Source organism: Rousettus aegyptiacus, unplaced genomic scaffold, assembly GCF_014176215.1.
Source record: "Rousettus aegyptiacus isolate mRouAeg1 unplaced genomic scaffold, mRouAeg1.p scaffold_m13_p_10, whole genome shotgun sequence".
In the NCBI taxonomy this organism is placed as follows: domain Eukaryota; kingdom Metazoa; phylum Chordata; class Mammalia; order Chiroptera; family Pteropodidae; genus Rousettus; species Rousettus aegyptiacus.
In genome coordinates this window covers 90923286-90941389 of record NW_023416285.1, presented here as the reverse complement: position 1 = coordinate 90941389, position 18104 = coordinate 90923286, and the positions used below count along the sequence as shown (strand labels likewise).

The following is an 18104-nucleotide window of genomic DNA, read 5'->3' as shown; positions in this document are numbered from 1 at the left end:
ATTTATGAGATATTAAAAAAATAACTCACGGGATGGGTTTAATAGTAGAGTGGAGCTGACAGAGGAGAGAATCACTGAATTTGATTTCAGTGTTATTTATGTAGTCTGAACAAAAGAGAAAAAACAGACTGAAAAATAAAATGAATTAAGTCTCAGGGATCTGTGGGACAGTAACAAAAGATCCAACGTACATTTCACTGGAGTCCCAGAAGGAAATGAGAAAACATGGAGTGTTTGAAGAAATAATAGCTGAAAACTTCCCAAGTTTGGCAACACACACACAATAGGTTCGGGAAGCTGAGTAAACCTTAACAGGATAAACTCAAAGAAATCCACTCCAAGATACATCATAGCTGAATTTCCAAAAAATAATGATGACGCAAAATCTTGGAAGTAGACATAGAGAAACAATGCATTCCCTGCAGAATACCAGTTCAACTGACAGCAGATTTCTCATCTGAAAGCACAGAGTCCAGAAGGAAGTAGCACTTTTTTTTAAGTGCTGAAAGAAAACTATCAACCATGAATTCTATATTTGGTGAAACTACCCTTTAGGAATGAAGGAGAAATAAGGACATTCTTAGGCAAATAAAAACCAGAAGAATTTGTTGCTAGCAGACATACCTTTAAGATTAGCCAAAGAAAATTCTTCAAATAAGAAAAGAATAATGAATCTTAGAGCATCATGAAGAAAGAGCAAACTAGAAACAATAGAAATTTTGATATACATTTGATCCTTGAACAGTGGGGGGATGAGGGTACCAACTCCCTGTTCAGTCAAAAATCCACATATAACTCTTGACTCCCCAAAAACTTAACTACTAACAGCCTACTGTTGACCAGAAGCCTTATAGATAACATAGTCAATTAACACGTATTATATACTCTATTCTTACAATAAAGTAAGCTAGAGAAAAGAAAATGTTAAGAAAATCATAAAGCAGAGCAAATACATTGACAGTACTTCACATATTCATTGAAAACTATCTGCATTGAAGTGGACCCACACAGTTGAAACCCGTGTTGTTCAAGGGTCAACTGTATACAACGTGCTTCTCCTTATGAGTTTTATAAATCTACTTAAATGATTGAAACAAAAATTATAACACCATCAGATACTCAAGACAATGATATTTAAAAGTGGAGAAGGACAAGGGACCTAAATGGAAGTGAGGTTGCTTGGGGTGGTAAAATGTTGGTACCAGTAGACTGGTAAATCACACGTTCGTATCGTAAGACCCAGAGCAACCGTCATGAAAACCTAAATAAATGTAGATGGAATCCTAGAAGAATGTTCGAGTAGCCTATAGGAAGGCAAAGAAAAAGAAACAGAGGAACAAGAACCAGAGGAAACACACAAAAACAAATAAAATGGCAGACTTAAGCTCAAACATATTGATAATTATCAAATGTAAATGGTCCAAATACATCAGTCAAAAGGATTGGCAGAGTGGATAAAGAAATTTGGCCCAACTAGATGCTGTTTGCAATGACATAATTAGGTTGAAAATAAAAGGACTGAAAAAGATATACTGTACAAACATCAAATTAAAAAAAAAAGTGGCTATATTAATATCCAATAAAGTAGACTTTGGAGCAAAGAAAATATAGAGACAAAGAGGCATATTACATGATAATATAAGATCGATCCACTAAGAAGATATAAAGGTCCTAAATAAATAAGTACCAAATAAGACCCTCAGAATATATCAAGAAAAACTGACAGAGCTGTAAGGAAGAATGGACAAATCCACAATCATAGTTGGGAGCTTTCACACCCCTCTCATCAACTGATAGACTACTAGAAAGAAGATCAGCAAGGATTTAGAAAATCTGAATAACTATCAATAGGATATAATTGGCACATAAAAACACTCCACCTAAAATTTCACACACACACACACACACACACACACACACACACACACACACATTCACCAAGATGGACCACATGGCCCTAAAACCTCAAGAACCTTTACAGAGTTGAAATCATACAGTGTGTTCACCAACCATAATGGAATGAAACTAGAAATCAATAGGAAATCTCTAAAAACCTCAAAATCGAACAACAGAATTCTCAGGAATCCAGATCAAAGAGGAAGTCTCAAAGGAAATTAAAAAATACATAGAACTGAATGAAAATGACAATACAACCTACCAAAATGTTTAGGATAAAGCTAAAGCAGTGTAGAGAGGGACACTTACAGAACTAAATGCTTACATCGTAACAGAGAAAAGTTTCAATAATCTAAGTCCCTCCTTCAAGGAAAAAGAAAAAGAGCAAAATAAACCCAAAGCAAGCAAGCAAAAGGAAGGAAATAAATGTAATATCAGAAATCAGTGACATTGAGAATAGGAAAACAAATGAGTAGAGAAAAATCAATGCAACAAAAGCCTGGTTCTCTGGGGAAAAATTAATAAAATCGACTTGACACTAGCAAGACTGACAAAGAGAAGATACAAATCATCAATAGCAGGAATAAAATAAGGATTATCACTATAGATACTATAGCCATTAAAAGAGTAACAAGAGAATAATTATAAACAACTTTACCCTTATAAATTTGACGATTTAGAAGAAATGGGTCAGTTCTTTAAAACCACAAACTATTAGAACTCAATAAAGATGAAACAGATCATCCGAATAGTCCTATATCGTTAAAGAAATTAAATTTATGATTTTAACAAAAATAAATTTTCAACTGGAGAAATCTAGCAAACATTTAAAGAATTATCCCAATTCTATACAATCTCTTCTAGAAAGCAGAAGAGGAAGTAACACTTCCCAACTCGTTTTATGAGGCCACTATTATCCTGACACTTAAACAAAAGACACTAAAAAAACAAAAAAAACAAAAAAAATCTCTGCAGACTAATATCTTTCAGGAACCTAAAAAAATACCCAGTAAACTATTAGTAATCCAAATTCCAAAATGTATAGAAAGAATTATACACCATAACCAAGTGGATATTTTCTAGGAATGCAGAAGTGGTCACCATTTCAAAATCAATGTAATATACCACATCGACAGACTAAAGAAGAAAAATGATATGATCATATCAATTGAAGCAGAAAAGGCACTAGAAAAATCCATGATAAGAACTCTCAGCAAGTTAGAAAAGGAAGAAATTTATCTCAAATTGACAAGGAATGTCTACAAAAATTCTATAGCTAATACCATACCTCATGGTGGAAGACTACATGCTTTTTTCCCTAAAATCAAGAAAAGGGCAAGGATATCAACCTTCATCATTCTTATTCAACAAAGTACAGGAGGATATAGCCCCTGCAATAAGGCAAGTAAAAGAAATAAAAGACATACAAATGGGAAGAGAAGAAATAAAATCGTTCCTAATTGCAGATGCCATAACTGTCTATGTAGAAATCCAAAGAAATCTACAAATAAACTACTGGAACTAATAAGTGATTTTAGCAAGGTTTTAGGATACACAATCAATACAGAAAAAGCAACTGCATTTCTATATACTAACAATAAACATACAGAAACCAAAATAAAAAAATATAATACCATTTATAATTGCTTCAAGGAAAATGATGTTTAAATATATACTTAAGAAAATACATATAGGATCTGGATGTTGAAAACTACAGAATGCTGATAAATTTTAAAAGATCTAAATAAATGGAGATATACCGTGTTCATGGATTACAAGACTTGTCAGTTCTCCCCAAATTCATGTATAGATTTAACGCAAGGTATTCTGTAGACAAAGATGAGCTTACTCTAAATTTTTATGGAAAGGCGAATTATATAGATGAGCTAAAAGTATTTTGACCAGGAAGAGTGACGTGAGAGGAATCACTCTACCCGATGTCAACATGTACTATATAGAGCACTGTGATAATGAAGACGGTGCGGGACTGGTGGAGGAAGAGACACAGAGATCAATGAGACAGAACAGAGAGGCCAGAAATCGACCACAATACAAAGTATTAGTAGTCGGTATGTGGAAAAACTTACGAATCAAGATTATGGTCAAAAAAAAAAAAAAAAAAAAAAAAAAAAAAAGCAGGCCAAGTATATAGACAGCAACTTACATATGAAGAAGTAGAAATGACTAACAGATTTATGATTAGATGTTCACATTCATCAGTAATAAGAACATATAAATTAAAAACAAGATGCCACTTGATCCCCGTCAGACTGGCCTTCATTTAAAGTCGGATGCTACCCCCCAGGGTTAGGATGTGGGGAAATTCTTTCGCACTGCTCAGAGGCACTTGGCAATCTCTGGTAACGTTAAAGGGTGTGGCACTTAGACCTGGCAGATGGGCTTCTAAGTGTCTGCCCTAGGGCCGCAGTTCTCAGAGTGGGATCTGTGAATGCCTGTGAGTTCCTTTCAGAAGTCTGTGATGTCAAAACTGCGTTTCATAAGAGCACTAAGAAGTTATTTGCCCGGTTCGTCGTGTGGACGGCTACACAAAACAAGGCAGCGGCGGCAAACCACAGCGGTTAACCTCCTCGCGGCCACAGCCTCGCGGTTAAACACAGGTTCCACTTAGGCATGTCCTGCATTAAGAGTTATGAATTTTACCAACCCTCAACCCTTAAGAACTCATCTTATAAATCCTCTGTGTGATGAGAAGGAGGGAAGCACACGCACAAAGCACTTCCGTCCCATCCTGGGGCACGGAGGCTGTTTGAAACGCCCTCAGGCGACGGTGCTGTGTGCTTCGCTGGCCTCTTTTTTCATGGAGCATCACGTCAAAGTAAGGCCCGCGAGCTGGTCATTCAGACTTGGGCATCTGGCACATGCCGAAAATCAATGTCGTAAGCCTATCGTGTCAAGGAAAAAATTGGCAGGATGTGTTGCTGGTGATAACATTTGAGCTTTTAGGGTGCAAGTTACAGTTTGGAAAATCTTGTATGTTCCGGCAGGAGCTTTATTTTAAACTTTTCTGGTGATGACAATGGTGGTGATGTCGATGAGTGGGATTTTTTGATATAATGAAACATCAACATTTGGAAGATATACATAACTCAGTGAACTAATATTTTCCAAATGGTAGGTATACGATGTTCCAAACTCAAACGCTGGTAAACGAGTCATTCAAAAATAAGATAGGCCAGTGGATTTTAATCTAACAGAGTATAAAAGTTCATTAATATGGTTTCAGATACTTCATATCCATAATTATTTGAAAAGGCTATTAAAATACTCATTCTCTTCCATGTCTTTAATACTTCATGTAAAGTACTTTTTTTCATGTACTTCAACCAAAACAATATATCACAACAGACTGAATGCAGAAGCAGAGGTGAGAACCCAGCTGTCTTCTATCTAGTAAGTCAGACATTAGAGAGACTTGCAAAAATATAAAATAATATCTATCGCTCTTTTCATTAACTTTGATATTGTGGAAAAAAGTTTTTTTTTCATATAAAATATGCTATTCAGGTAAAATGTAATGGGGTTTATTATTGTTATATGGTTATTAAGTAAAATAACATATTTTTCAATTATTTCTTTTTTTTACTGAGATATAATTGATATAACTTCATGTTAATTTCATGTTACAATATGATTTATGTATAGATTACAAAATAACCACCACAATAAGTCTAGTTAATATTCCTCATCAAACATAGTTATAAGTTTGTCTTCCCTTGTGATAACTTCTAAGATCTGCTCTTTGCACCTTTCTAACAGACAAGAGTTATTAACTATAGTACCGCGCTGTACCTCAGTTATTTTATAACTGGAAGCTTATAGCTTTGACCATCTTCACCCATTTCATCCACCCGCACCCGACCTCCTGCCTCTAGAAACCACCAATCTGTTTTCTCTACGAGTTCGTTGTTGTTTTAAGAGGCCCCATATTAGTGAGATCATATGGTATGTGGTTTTGTCTGACTTACAAAATAATATTTAAAATCTTTTTAGTTTTGAATACAGTAACTATCTTCAGATGTAATCCACAAACATAAAAAGCTCTTTGGGGTCCTTAATGATTCCTGAGACAGTGAAGGGGTCCTGAGAACAAAAACTTTGGGTTCTGCTGCTCTGGAGAAACTTATATAAGTGAATAAAGATTTCCACACAAAGAAGCCCACCTCAGCACAGCTTTAGAAATAAAGATTTAAAAACGAGGACCACTCAGTTATTCCCAAGAAAGGTCCTTTGAATTCACTCTGTCTGCTCCCACCATTACCGCCCTAGCTCGGCCAGAATCCGACATCCAGACAATGCCCGACATTGCCGAAAATCCATGTCCAGCTCAGTGCTCATGCCTGAATGCCGAACAGACTGCCGCAGAAGCTTCTAACTGGCTTCCTTGCTCTTTCTCTCATCTGGGTAACTTACCAGATTTAATTCCAACTTCTCAACCCAATCCCACGTCAACAAAAGGAGCGTCTAAGTGGCACGTAATTTGAACAACAAATTCTAAGCTTAAAAAAAAAAATGGTTTAAAAAGCACTATGTTTAACTCATCTAACCAATAATCAGAAAAACCTAAACTGTTACTGTCCTTCCTCTGAACAAAGGTTGAGTTAAGTGGCTAAATTAGGCCATCTCAATCAAAGGCAGTTCGGTTACAACCAGTTTTGCAAACCACAGGAATAAACAACTTTGGAATGTATCTCCCTTAGTGAGATGATTCAAAGTGGCTTTTTCAAAACAGAGAAAAGCAGCTAATGACAGAGGGAACCACAGAAAAGCACCCCGATTTCCCATTCACAAGGAGTAAAAGTACGTTCTTATCCAGGATTGGACACTGTAAGAAAACCTGGTTCTACAGAAATCTGACTCAGACTCTGTGCGTCACGGAGCGGGGGAGAGAGATGGGCACTCCCGGATCTTTCTGGAAAACAGACTCAACAGCACAGTATTTCCAGAATTCTCTGTACTATTGTGTCACCTAATCTTTACCTCCACTACGAACGTGTCGATGATGTGCTCCTGGGGGAGGAACCAGTGGGCTACTTCCTCTTCGTCCATCACCGGGGCCAGGTGAAACCGCTTCAGGTAACCGTTGGTTAATTCTCGAACTGCTCTGATATCCCTGGGTTCCATCGGTCTCAAGCCTGAAGTCTTTGTCACCTTGTTAGAGTGAAAAATAAAACAAATGGGGAGGTAAAAAGAGGAGCGAAAGAACTTCACTGTAAAAACTGCGGTCTGCTGACCAGTTCTGCAGACTCCTGGCCCCGCCCCACACCTGTCAGTCAGAACCTGGGTTGCACGGCAGAGGGCATGCAGTTAGTATTAATGTGATGGCTAGGCGGAGGGCCAGGGAGGGAGGGAGCATTTGGGGGATTGCTTTATGAACCATAGAGATGTCTAACCAATGTACTGTATAATTGAAACTAATTTAAATAAATAAATTTTTTTTAAAAAAAGTGTATACATGTTAAACTTTGAGAAGCACTGAGTTAGAACATACGTTAGATAGTATGTTGTGTCTTATCTCTGCGTGCCTGGTCTTTGGTATTACCCATGGACCAAACCAAACCAGAGGGAGCACTCCAAGTTGACTGGTATACCAATGCCGACCAAGAATTTTAACAGCCTGCACAGCTGGACAGAGCAATCTTTGCATGTGTTCTGAAGTATTAGGCTTTACATCTTCCAAGCTGTCTGACATTTTGAAAACACAGTTGAAAAGAGTTGAGAAACTTATTTTATTCAATGGCCTGTGAAAAGGATGTGACCATTTCGTTCTCAAGAACCACAGAAATGACATACAAGCAAATCACATCGGTCAGAATGGGGAGGTGAGCATTTTAATAGCCGAACGTTTTCTGAAGGCAAATGGCTGCCTGCCAAGGTCTGGTCCCGGCCTCTTAGGCGAGGACAGGAGAGGCATTTGAAGCCATCTTTCCAGAGCAGTATTTTTCATGAGGCCACAGCAATAAAATAACATTTGGATTTGTTCAATTGCCTGTCCTCAGAAGAACTCTGGACATCACTCAGCTCTCTAGCAACTGTCCAGGCATGAGGGCCCTCGAGCCAGAAGTGAGGAAACCCACTCCATCGGCTTGTTTGTACACACAAAACCCCAAAGACTCAGAAATGCAATTTCCTTTTTCCAGTTGACTTGATTTTTTTTTTCTTGAAGAAATACTGGACACATTTTACGTGACAATTTGTATGGAACTACTGCTACGCCCCCTTTTCTGCCCTAATTATTTCTAGGTGCTTTAAAATTTAAAAAACTGCCTCTGAAATGACACCACGACGATTCCTGCCCGCCTCAGACTTGTAGTGTGGCAGAAGCCCGAGGTGGAAACTAGGTTCTCATCTTGTTTGCCGGCTCTGCTCAGTGCTAGTAGTTGTGCTGAGGTTTCTAAGGTTCAGCGACAAAGGATGCTGATTGATTATTGATTAGTGATGGAGAGGAGATGGCAGACGCATTCCTCATCCTTACAGACCCGACAACCCTTAGCTGAGCACTTACTGTGTGATTTATGTAATCTATAAAGACATCGTTATGCCGCTAAAATACAGTTTAAACAGTCTAACCTAGGAGACTTTAAGTTCTTCACACTTCATAAAGAACTGGTACTTCTTAGTCTAGTCTTTTCATGGATCTCAAAGCCAACGGATGAGAAGTCTCTGGGTCCCGAATTCCGCCCAGGGCTTAGCCCTCCAGGACAGCACCAGCCTGGGGAGGTGGCGAATGAATTCCTGCATCTTGTACCACAAGCACTTACGCAGTAAGGTGAGATGAAGGGGAAATGTCACTGTCAGCTATGAAAAGATGACACTTCTGTGGCCTGGCATTTATGTGCAAGCTAGGTGTGACACTATAATTTTCTTTTGTTTCCCCTGAGCCAACTTTAGTATTGGTAGCATTTTTATACTGCAATTCATGAGAAGATGGAGCCTATGTGATCTCCAAATACTGTTAAATGTGACAAATGTGCATTTCTAATGCTAGTCGGAAGACCAAAACCATACAGACCATGTACTGCAGTCCTGAAAAAAGAGTATTTTCTGATATGAGGATAACCTTGATACATTTTAAATAGTCTTTCTCAATATTAGACTTTTTTCTTTTGTTACTGGTTCATTAACGATCAACAATATCAAGTCATTAGATGAATTAATGAAAGCAACAGGATACATGGTATCTATTAACAGAACATTCAAAAATGAGGAAAAGGCCTGCCAACTCCTTCCTAAAGCAAAATATTCTTCTGCAGCATAGTTCTCATGCATTGAATATTTATAACTGCGAAATCACTAGAATCAACATCTTCTGCCCAGCAGCTGTTCGCAGATGATTTGGTCTGCCCAACCCGCTTTACACTCTTAAAGATTACTGAGTTCTCCCAAAGAGCTCTGCGTATGTGGTTATATCTATCCACATTTGTCATATTAGAAATTAAACTAGAAATTTTAAAGCAAAAGAATATATAAGCGCACATTTCATATAGCCTCTGGAAGACTTCGTAGTACACTTAAAAGATAATGAAAGTTAAAAAAGGCAAATTATGGTTAGTGTTATTATAAACATAGAGTTGACTTCATGGATCCCTTGAAAGGATCTCAGGGGCTTCCAGAGGTCCCTGGAGCACTTTGAGAACTGCTAGCTCAAGTCTCTGAAGGTCAGAAAAATGGGTAGTAGAAATTAGATGTGGAAGACTCAGCAAAACAGCATGTTTGGGCAAACAGGCAAGGAGAAGTATATAAACTTAGCAATTTATAAGCCCTTCGGGTTTTTATAGTAGCATTTAAAGCAGAAGAGAACATCAGACTATATCAGCTATTGAAAGAAATAAAGTGAGAAAATGGGGAGAATCCATACTTTTGCTGACTAGCAATGGCTTATGTATCCCAGGGCCTAGACGCCCCTCTTTCTAATATGAAATCACAAACTCTCCAAAAAATATCTATAGAAGCATGAAATAAATTTTGAAATGTAAAATAAACACTTAGATTATAGCTGTTGTCTTCAGGAAGAGGTAGGACGAACATGAAGCCTAGGTAAAAATGGTAAACTCTGGCATAATCTGAAAGAATGAAGTGATAATGTTTTCTGATCGGTCAATAAAAAGCAAAGGAAAAAAAAAACATTTCCAGTAACTGAGACGATCTTAAATTTCATAAGCAAACTCTGTATCGCAATCAGACGTATTTTCCCACGGTCCAACTAACATGCATCACTCGTTGGACTCTGCGTGTATTGAGATGAGCGTAAAATCTGCACATTTCACAAGGAAATAAAGCCGAGAGCCTATCGAGACACAGAAGCAGCGTTGTTCCCTGTCAAACTATGTGGTGTGAACTGTTGTACAGCCAAGATTCCAGAGCGGAGATGTAAGTGATGATCACAGAGGAGTAGCCCGACACAAAACACCAGTAACAATCATCTACTGCCACTAAATCTAGACCGTCTCAGGTGTCTTGTTCTGTCTTCACAACTGTGTCCTTGCAACGGCAGAAAGTCACTGGCTTCAAATTCCTTCATCTTTAAGAACACTGACCAATTAAAAAAAAAAATCCAATTTTGTCTGGAGACGCTCAACACCAAATTAAAAACGATCCAACATTTCAGGGTAGGGAAATGCATCACTCTTGGAGAAACTTTAGCATTTCAGACAGCAGTGGCTAATGGCCTGGGCTCTGGGACGATTCTGTCCTGACTATAAAACCCCGGGCAAAACGGTCTGGTGTTTCCGTGTCCTCTTCTGTGCGATGGGGACAATGTCCTGCCCTCCTATGACTGTCACGAATAACAAATGGGACTGTGAGTGTTCAAGGCCTAGCACGAGACTGGCCGCAATAACTGCTGACGCAGATTCCGAAGGCCGCAAGAAAGAGATCAAGCCGGCACCGCACGCAGAATCCCTAGCGGTGAATCAGAGAACGATGCTGGTCCACGGGGCACGGGCTGTGTTCGGGAGGCTCCTCTCCGTACGTGTAAGGGCACCAAGCTGTTCCCGCATGACATGGCTGCGAGCGGCGGTGTCCCCCAGCTGGGCCCCTGCGCGGGGCGGGTGGTCTGCTGCCGGCTGCCCTGTCCCGCTCCTAACTCAAAGAGACTGCTGTCGGCACCTTCCAGTTTCCCAGGATCTGTACTTTCGTCTCTCTTACCCAACCACCCCCCGCCCTTTTTTTTTCCATTAATTTACTCTTTATTTTTGTTCCTTCCTTACAACTTCGAAGGAGGGAGGGAGACTGGGACATGCCATCGAGAGCCGTTTTGACTTGATAATTGTCTTTTCCTGCCTTAACCTACACTCTCATGACTGCACAGCGAGATGTCTGGCCGTGGTGACCGTGTAGGAGGTGTGTTGGAGGCCAGGGCGGAAGCCAAGGGAGCTGACAGGTGAGACATGGGCGTCTGGGGCCTGCATCCCAAGTCCTCCACTTATGAGTGACAGGCCCCTAAGTGTCAACCTTCGCAAGCCTTAGGCTTCACATCTGTGAAATGGGGATAAGAAGAGCCAACTTCAAAAGGGCATTGTAAGATTACACTGAGCAACATGTGGGGAGCACTTCGTAAGTTTCGGTTTATTGGGGGACTGAAAACCAAAGCTTCTATGGAAAACAATATGGAGGTTCCTCAAAAAACTAAGACTTGATCTACCATATATGATCCAGCAGTCCCTCTACTGGGGATTTGCCCAAAGACTTGAAAACCCATATCTGAAAAAGATATATGCACACTGATGCTCACAGCACCATTATTCACAGTGGCCAGGACATGGAAGCAACCGAAGTGTCCTACGATAGATGATTGGCTAGAGCTATGGTGCATGCATACAGTGGGATATTACTCAGCCATAAGAAGAGATGAAATACTGCCATTTGTGACAACATGGATGGACCCCGAGAGAATCATGCTAAGCGAAATAAGCCAGACAGAAAAAGTTGAAAATCACGATATCACTTATATGTGGGATATAAAACTAAAAGCAACAAACGAATAGGTCAAACAAACAGAGACTCATGGGCATGGACTATAGACTAGTGGTTACCAGCGGGTAGGGGGTGGGGGAGGTAGACGGAGTAAAGGGGGTTCAGATATATGGTGACAGAAAGAAATCTAACTATGGAAGGTGAACACACAGTGTAAATACATACATGCCTTACTGTTCAAGCGCACAGCTGAAACTTATTGGATTTCGTTAACCAATGTCACCATAATAAAAAAATTAATTAGTTGAAAAAATAAAAAACAAAGCCTGACCAGTGATTTATTGCCAACTTATTAAAACTTCGTTATCTGAGTTGCTTGATTCTCGTACAAAAACGTAAAGGCTGATGGACGTTATGTCAGACATACTTGTAGCAGCTCAAATTCTAATCGGCCTGAATAAACCAATGATAGGTATGAAGAACGCCTTATTCTTCATTGCATTTTGCGTAACCGAAGTGGGCACTTTCCTCAGACACAAGCTGGACTGCGTTAGGTTCAATGCTTGAAGTGCGTAATCCAACTTACAGATAGCAAAGTACTTAACAACTGGCAAGGAGAATGCTGAGAACAAACCGGGTTTCATCTCAGACGTGTGCTGTGCCTCTTTGTTCCTCGCTCCCTCACATTTATGCCCCTGGGACTCAGTCACTCTGGGGCTTGAGCATCAGCAGAAATTGTTTCCAGCCTCAAAAGAGTCAGTAGATGTTGACCGCTGTGATGCGCGTGTGACCTCTTGCGACGTCTTCCCATTTCTCCATTTCAGAGCATCCTCCTCTATGCGCTCACCTTCCTTCCTGTCACCCTCGCTTGGGGCCTGCTCCTTCTTCCCCAGGTTGTGTGGCTCCCTCCTTCTTTCTTTATGTCACCTGTGGTTTTTATTTCCATCTGTTCTGATCTATGCTCCCCGCCCCCTCCTTGGCCTCATGGGGAGGCAGTGCGCTCATCGGTCTAAGCCCCCACCGTCTGCGCCAACACCTGAGGCCGAGGGAGGAGCACGGCTTCCGGTCCTGCTGCCAGGTCACGAAGCCCAAGAGAATGACGACCCTGACACATGCAGCATCTGCTGCCCTTCTCCTTATTAAATTCTGCCTAAGGTCAGACATTAGATGATTCTCATCTACCATCGGGAAAAAAGGGACCTTGATCCATGAGGCGCTGAGTATGTGCATTTGGCAAACACGCGAGGGGCCAAGACACAGAAGGAACTGGGGTCCGCTGCATAGAACAGCCACGACAAGTAACCACCTCGCCATGTTCGAGAGGAACATGGCTATGTTACACGAATCCCTCGACCAAGCTAAAATACCTCCTAACCTACTTTGTAAATACCGACCCCCTCTCCCCCCCAAAAGAACAATTCTGAAGAAATCAAAACTTCAAATAAAAGATCCCACCTGTGGCAGACAGATTCTAAGACGGCCCTGGGGATGTCCACTTCCGGGTGTCACGCCCCTGCGATCCACTCCTGCCAAGTGTGGATGGGACCCGCGACTTGTGTCATACCAACGAAACATGGCAGCGGGGACTGGATGTCACTTTTGTGGACGGAGAATAAGGTTCTAACTGCCATCTTGCTAGCAGAGTCTTCTTGCTAGAAGACTCTCTCCTCACTGGCTTTGATGACGCAAGCTGCCTTGCTGTCAGCTGCCCTGTGGGGAATCCCACGTGGCAAAGAACTGAGGCAGCCTCTGGCTGACGGCCAGCAAGGAATGGAGGTCCTCGGTCCACTGGCCTGCAAGGAACTCAAGCCTGCCAAGGGCCACGTGAGCCTGGACGTGGATCCATCCTGGCCAAGTTTTCAGATGAGACCCAGCTGTGGCTGACGCCTGATGGCGGCTTCATGAGAGATGCTGAAGCAGAGGCCTCAGCTAAGCTAAGATCTAAGATCCCAACCCGCAAACCCGGGAGACAGTGAATGCGTCCCTCTAAGCTGCTACGTTTGGAATCATTTGTTACACAGTGATAGATACCTAACACACCATCCAAGCCAAGACGGGCAAGCGCATTTAAATTTTTACAATGGACTAGTACTCAGCAATAAAAAAGGAACAACATCTTGCCATCCGTGACAACATAAAAAAAAGAACAAAATGTCGCCATCTGTGGCAAAATGGGTAATACCCAAGTGAAATAAGCGAGACGGAGAAAGACAAATACATTCCGTTAAGATTATCACTCAAAGTCTGAACTTTTTTCCCCTTATGTAACAAACCATAAATACTAAAAATTTCAAAACTTACATATGTTGCCTTCAGTCCCATCCAACCACAATCTGAAGAAACTAAAAAAGCCTTAAAAACAAATGAACTGGTATTTCCAAGTGAACGCCCTTACTTTTACAGGCCTCGAAAGCTATGCAGTCTTTTTAGCTACATGTTCATGTCCATAGATGCGGTGGCCAGGTGTTAAGTCTCCTGCAAATAATTCCCTTCTACATGAAAAGCTTCAGTTGTTATAGCCTTGAAAAACTGCAAATCATTCTTACTTACATCCGGAAGTCTGTACAGCTTCATTGTTCTCTGCAAAGTCATGTTTCTACTCAAGTGAGAAAATTTCACTTCTACCAATTTTCTGGGGTTTAGTGATCGGTGCCAGTATCTGGAATACAATAAAGTTTGAAAATCTAATTGATTTCTAACTCTCCACGTTTTTAGTCTTTATCTCAGCTGTTGTAGAACATTTAATGAACACTTATGTGGCATCTGGCGCAGTGTTGGATGCTGGCCCTCTTCCTGCGCAATTATTTTGTCAGTCACTTTTTACCTCTAAAATATGTCCCACATTCATAATATGTTCCTTTATAGTTTATGACTTTTTATCTCTGTCAGTAAACAGGAATCTTAAAATGGCAAAAATCATATTAATAATGCCCAGTTTGCACATATTTAATGACCATCGACTCTATAGAAAGCAAACCAAAAAGTTTAAAAACATGAACATATCCTGCCTAAATTAGTAGCTTTCATGTTTTTACAACGCATACCAAGAAAACTTTTTGAGAAACTAGCTTGAATTTCTTAAGCGATTCCAGTTTAGGTACTGGGATGAATGATTTGTGTTAAAATATGCCTGTGAAGTCTTATTTATTCTATTTATGAATAATTCAACAGGAAATAGTAATTTTATAGTTGTATCTTTCATACTATGTTTACCTTAAGTTTTATTGAGTCTGTAAAAACAGTGGAAGGAGATAAAGTCTGACGCATCAGAAACAGGTTAGTCAAGTGGCAATCGGAGAAACAATTTTCTCACTAGATTAACCTTTGCAAGCTTGGCAAGAGCAGATGGAGTCATAAAAAGAGAGCTTAAGCCTCTTCTTACGCTTAGTGAACAAGTATGTCTGGGCTTTTCTACTGATGCTTATCAAGCTTTTAGAAGAGTTCCTGAGAGCTCTGGAGAGCACAGTCTAAGACTGAGTGTTAGAGGAGGGAAGAAAATGGTCCCGCCCTGGACATTCAAGATCGTGATGCCCCAGGTTTCCCCAACGTAGAGAAAATATTAGTCTTTCAAATGGAAGAGACACTAAAATAGAGCTCTGGGTCACTAGCACACAAGTACCCTGGCAAGAGGACTAGGCTCAATGGTTTAGTCTCCATCTCTGCTACCCATGAATGACATGACCACAGGTAAGCCGAAATCCCTCTGCACCACCTGTCAGGAGAATAATGCTTGTAGCAACAGAGCAGGGAGGCTCAGCACTTAAGTACAGGTAACATGCAAGGTTATTACCTGCACGTGGCCACTGGCTTAGGGAGAACCACGCCAGCAGTATAAACAGCCTGGAAAATCCCTTCCAGGTTCACTCTCCTTGTTATTTCTCGAATTAACACTGGGGCTACCCGTTTTGATCTCAATTTCTTATGAACGCAAAGAAAGTTGATTTCAACCATCTTCTTCACACTAGGACACAAAGATGTCAAAATTCAGAGCAAACATAAGATGAAAACGTTTTTAAACCATAAGACAATACCCATAAGAATATGAAACAGAAAGACCCCCTTTAACACAATATTTAAGGAAAATCTTTTATCATCTAGATATTTCACAAAGTCAGACTGATACACTACTCCCCATACTCACCTGCCAAAGGGATCGCAGCTCTAGACCATAGAGACGCCAACCCCCACACTCTAAATAAATTCTAGGACCTTGGTCTTTTATAAGATTTTAGTTTAGAAACTGGATCAGATGTGCCTCCGAGTTCCTCTATGTGTTTTTCCTGTGACATGTACAATCACACTCACTGGGGCACCCTGATGCAGAACATGATAAGGTGTTATTGCTCTGGGTACGACACCATGTCCAGGACCCCTGAGGGGTGCTCCGGCCAGACCAGACCTGGTGCTGTCCTGAGCCACCATGGACCTTCGAGAGCGTCAAAGCCCATTCCCTGTCTGGATCCGGGGACGCAGGCATTTCGTCTGACACACAATGTCCCTGGAGGGCAAATGCTTTTTCCTAGTAAAATAAGCTAACCCAAAGTAAAGGCATTAGACATTTGACTTTGCGGGCTGGAGACCCGCAACACACTTAACCTACGACAAGAAAGGCTTTTAAAAATCCCTCCCCCCCCCCCACCAATTTTTTTTTAAAAGTAATTTCTCCTAGAAACGAATCTGAAATAAGCATTTATAGCTTCGTGTGTTCTGCCACATACATACATCCGCGTCTGTGTATGTGTGCATATGTACATAAAACATGTCTGTGTGCGTATATGAGACTGGCGGGAAGAAAAAGAAAGAGAGAGAACTGTGCTTTTTTTGTTGTCCAGAGATCAACATTTAAAAAATTAAACAAACTTATATTTTAGGACAGTTTTAGGTTCACAGCAAAACTAAGCAGAAGGTACAGAGTTCCCCTACACCCCTGCTCCCCCCTCCCCAACACACGACCTCCCCGACTACCAACAAGCAGCATTCAGTCATTTTTTAAAAGCCTCTGTTATAATAACCGCAATTCTCGGAAAAGCGACACCTCACACCGGGCACCGGCGAGTTATAATTACGCACCTGTCGTAAATCCGAATGTTTGCTGGGATGGCGCTTATGAACCCTACCAGTTTTCTGTTCGAAGACACTCTGACCCCGCAGTGCCACTGAAGGCGCCAGCCCGGGGGACGCAGAGCCCTGAAGTCAACGGCAGGCAAGGAAAAGAGGCGCCAGTGAGCGCCCGGGGTGGGGGGCGGGCAGGGGGGGGACACGGGGACAGGCAGACACCTGCTCCCGCCCGCCCGCGCGCCCCCCGCGGCCCGCGGGACCCACCAGAGCAGGAACTTGGGCGAGTAGTCGAAGCGGAACATGTTGCCGTCGTCCTCCACGTAGTTCTCGTTCAGCAGCGTGTAGAGCTCGCGGAGCTGCGGGAGCAAAAGGCGGCGTCGCCGGGCTGCGGGCCCGCGAGGGGCGCGCGCTGCGCCGGGCTGTGCCGCGCTGTGCGCGCGCGCGGGGGGCGCGGACTCACCACCTCGGCGCTCCCCAGGTCCAGCGTGTCCCACGCGAAGCCCTGCGGCAGCGAGTAGGGCTCCTGGCGCACGTGGTCCTTATCCGCCTCGATGGCGCCGTGAGACATCACGACTTCATCTGGAGAGAGGGGGAGAGGGGGGCAGACGGAGAACGCTGGGTGGCGAGGCGCGCCGGTGGTCCCGACGGTCCGCGGGCTTCGCACAAGCTTCTGAAGTATGGCATTGCTGCGGCTACCCCGAAAGTGAAAAGGGCAGCTGGGGGGCGGCGGCGAATAACTGCTCTTTCACCAGTAAAAGGAGAGGCCCTCTGTCATCCGACGATAACGCGCTTAATGAAACGGCAGTGATTGCTCCGCTGGGTCCCAACCCCGGATTGCAGGATGCTGGTCCCACGGCAGCCTTAGACACGTGCTCTTTTTACTCAGCAAACTAGGGGAGAGGGGAAGGGTGGCGGGGGGGGGGGGGGGGGGCCTCTAACCCCCCTCCCAGCACAACCTGAAATTAATATCAGGACCGCTGGCCGTGCAGTTCACGCCATCAGTGTTTCTAGAGGTTGGCACAAAGGTGTCCTTTTCTGACTCCTTCCCCAAGGCTCCCCGATGTGGCTGGGAGGAAATCCCAGCTCCTGACGTGGTCGCCGCCTGCCTGGCCACCCTTGGCACCCGCTGGCCCTGCTCCCCAGGCCTGCCTGACTCAGGGCCATCTGGGGCTCTCCTCTACTTGCAAGGCCCCCCACCCCTCCACTGGGCTTCATAG

At 42.4% G+C, this 18104-nt stretch overlaps 1 protein-coding gene across 3 annotated transcripts in view; it reads right to left on the bottom strand.

Moving 5' to 3' along the window:
• The window catches only part of NMT2 (N-myristoyltransferase 2), a 55834-nt gene that overhangs the window by 5062 nt on the left and 32668 nt on the right, over positions 1 to 18104 (bottom strand). For all 3 annotated transcript variants that reach the window (XM_036228166.1, XM_036228168.1, XM_036228167.1), the window contains 6 exons: positions 17348 to 17466; positions 17152 to 17243; positions 16900 to 17016; positions 15620 to 15790; positions 14380 to 14488; positions 6895 to 7065 (listed from right to left, as the gene is read on the bottom strand). In XM_036228166.1, coding sequence (XP_036084059.1) covers positions 6895 to 7065; positions 14380 to 14488; positions 15620 to 15790; positions 16900 to 17016; positions 17152 to 17243; positions 17348 to 17466 — 779 coding nt within the window. The remainder of the gene's footprint in view (positions 1 to 6894; positions 7066 to 14379; positions 14489 to 15619; positions 15791 to 16899; positions 17017 to 17151; positions 17244 to 17347; positions 17467 to 18104) is intronic.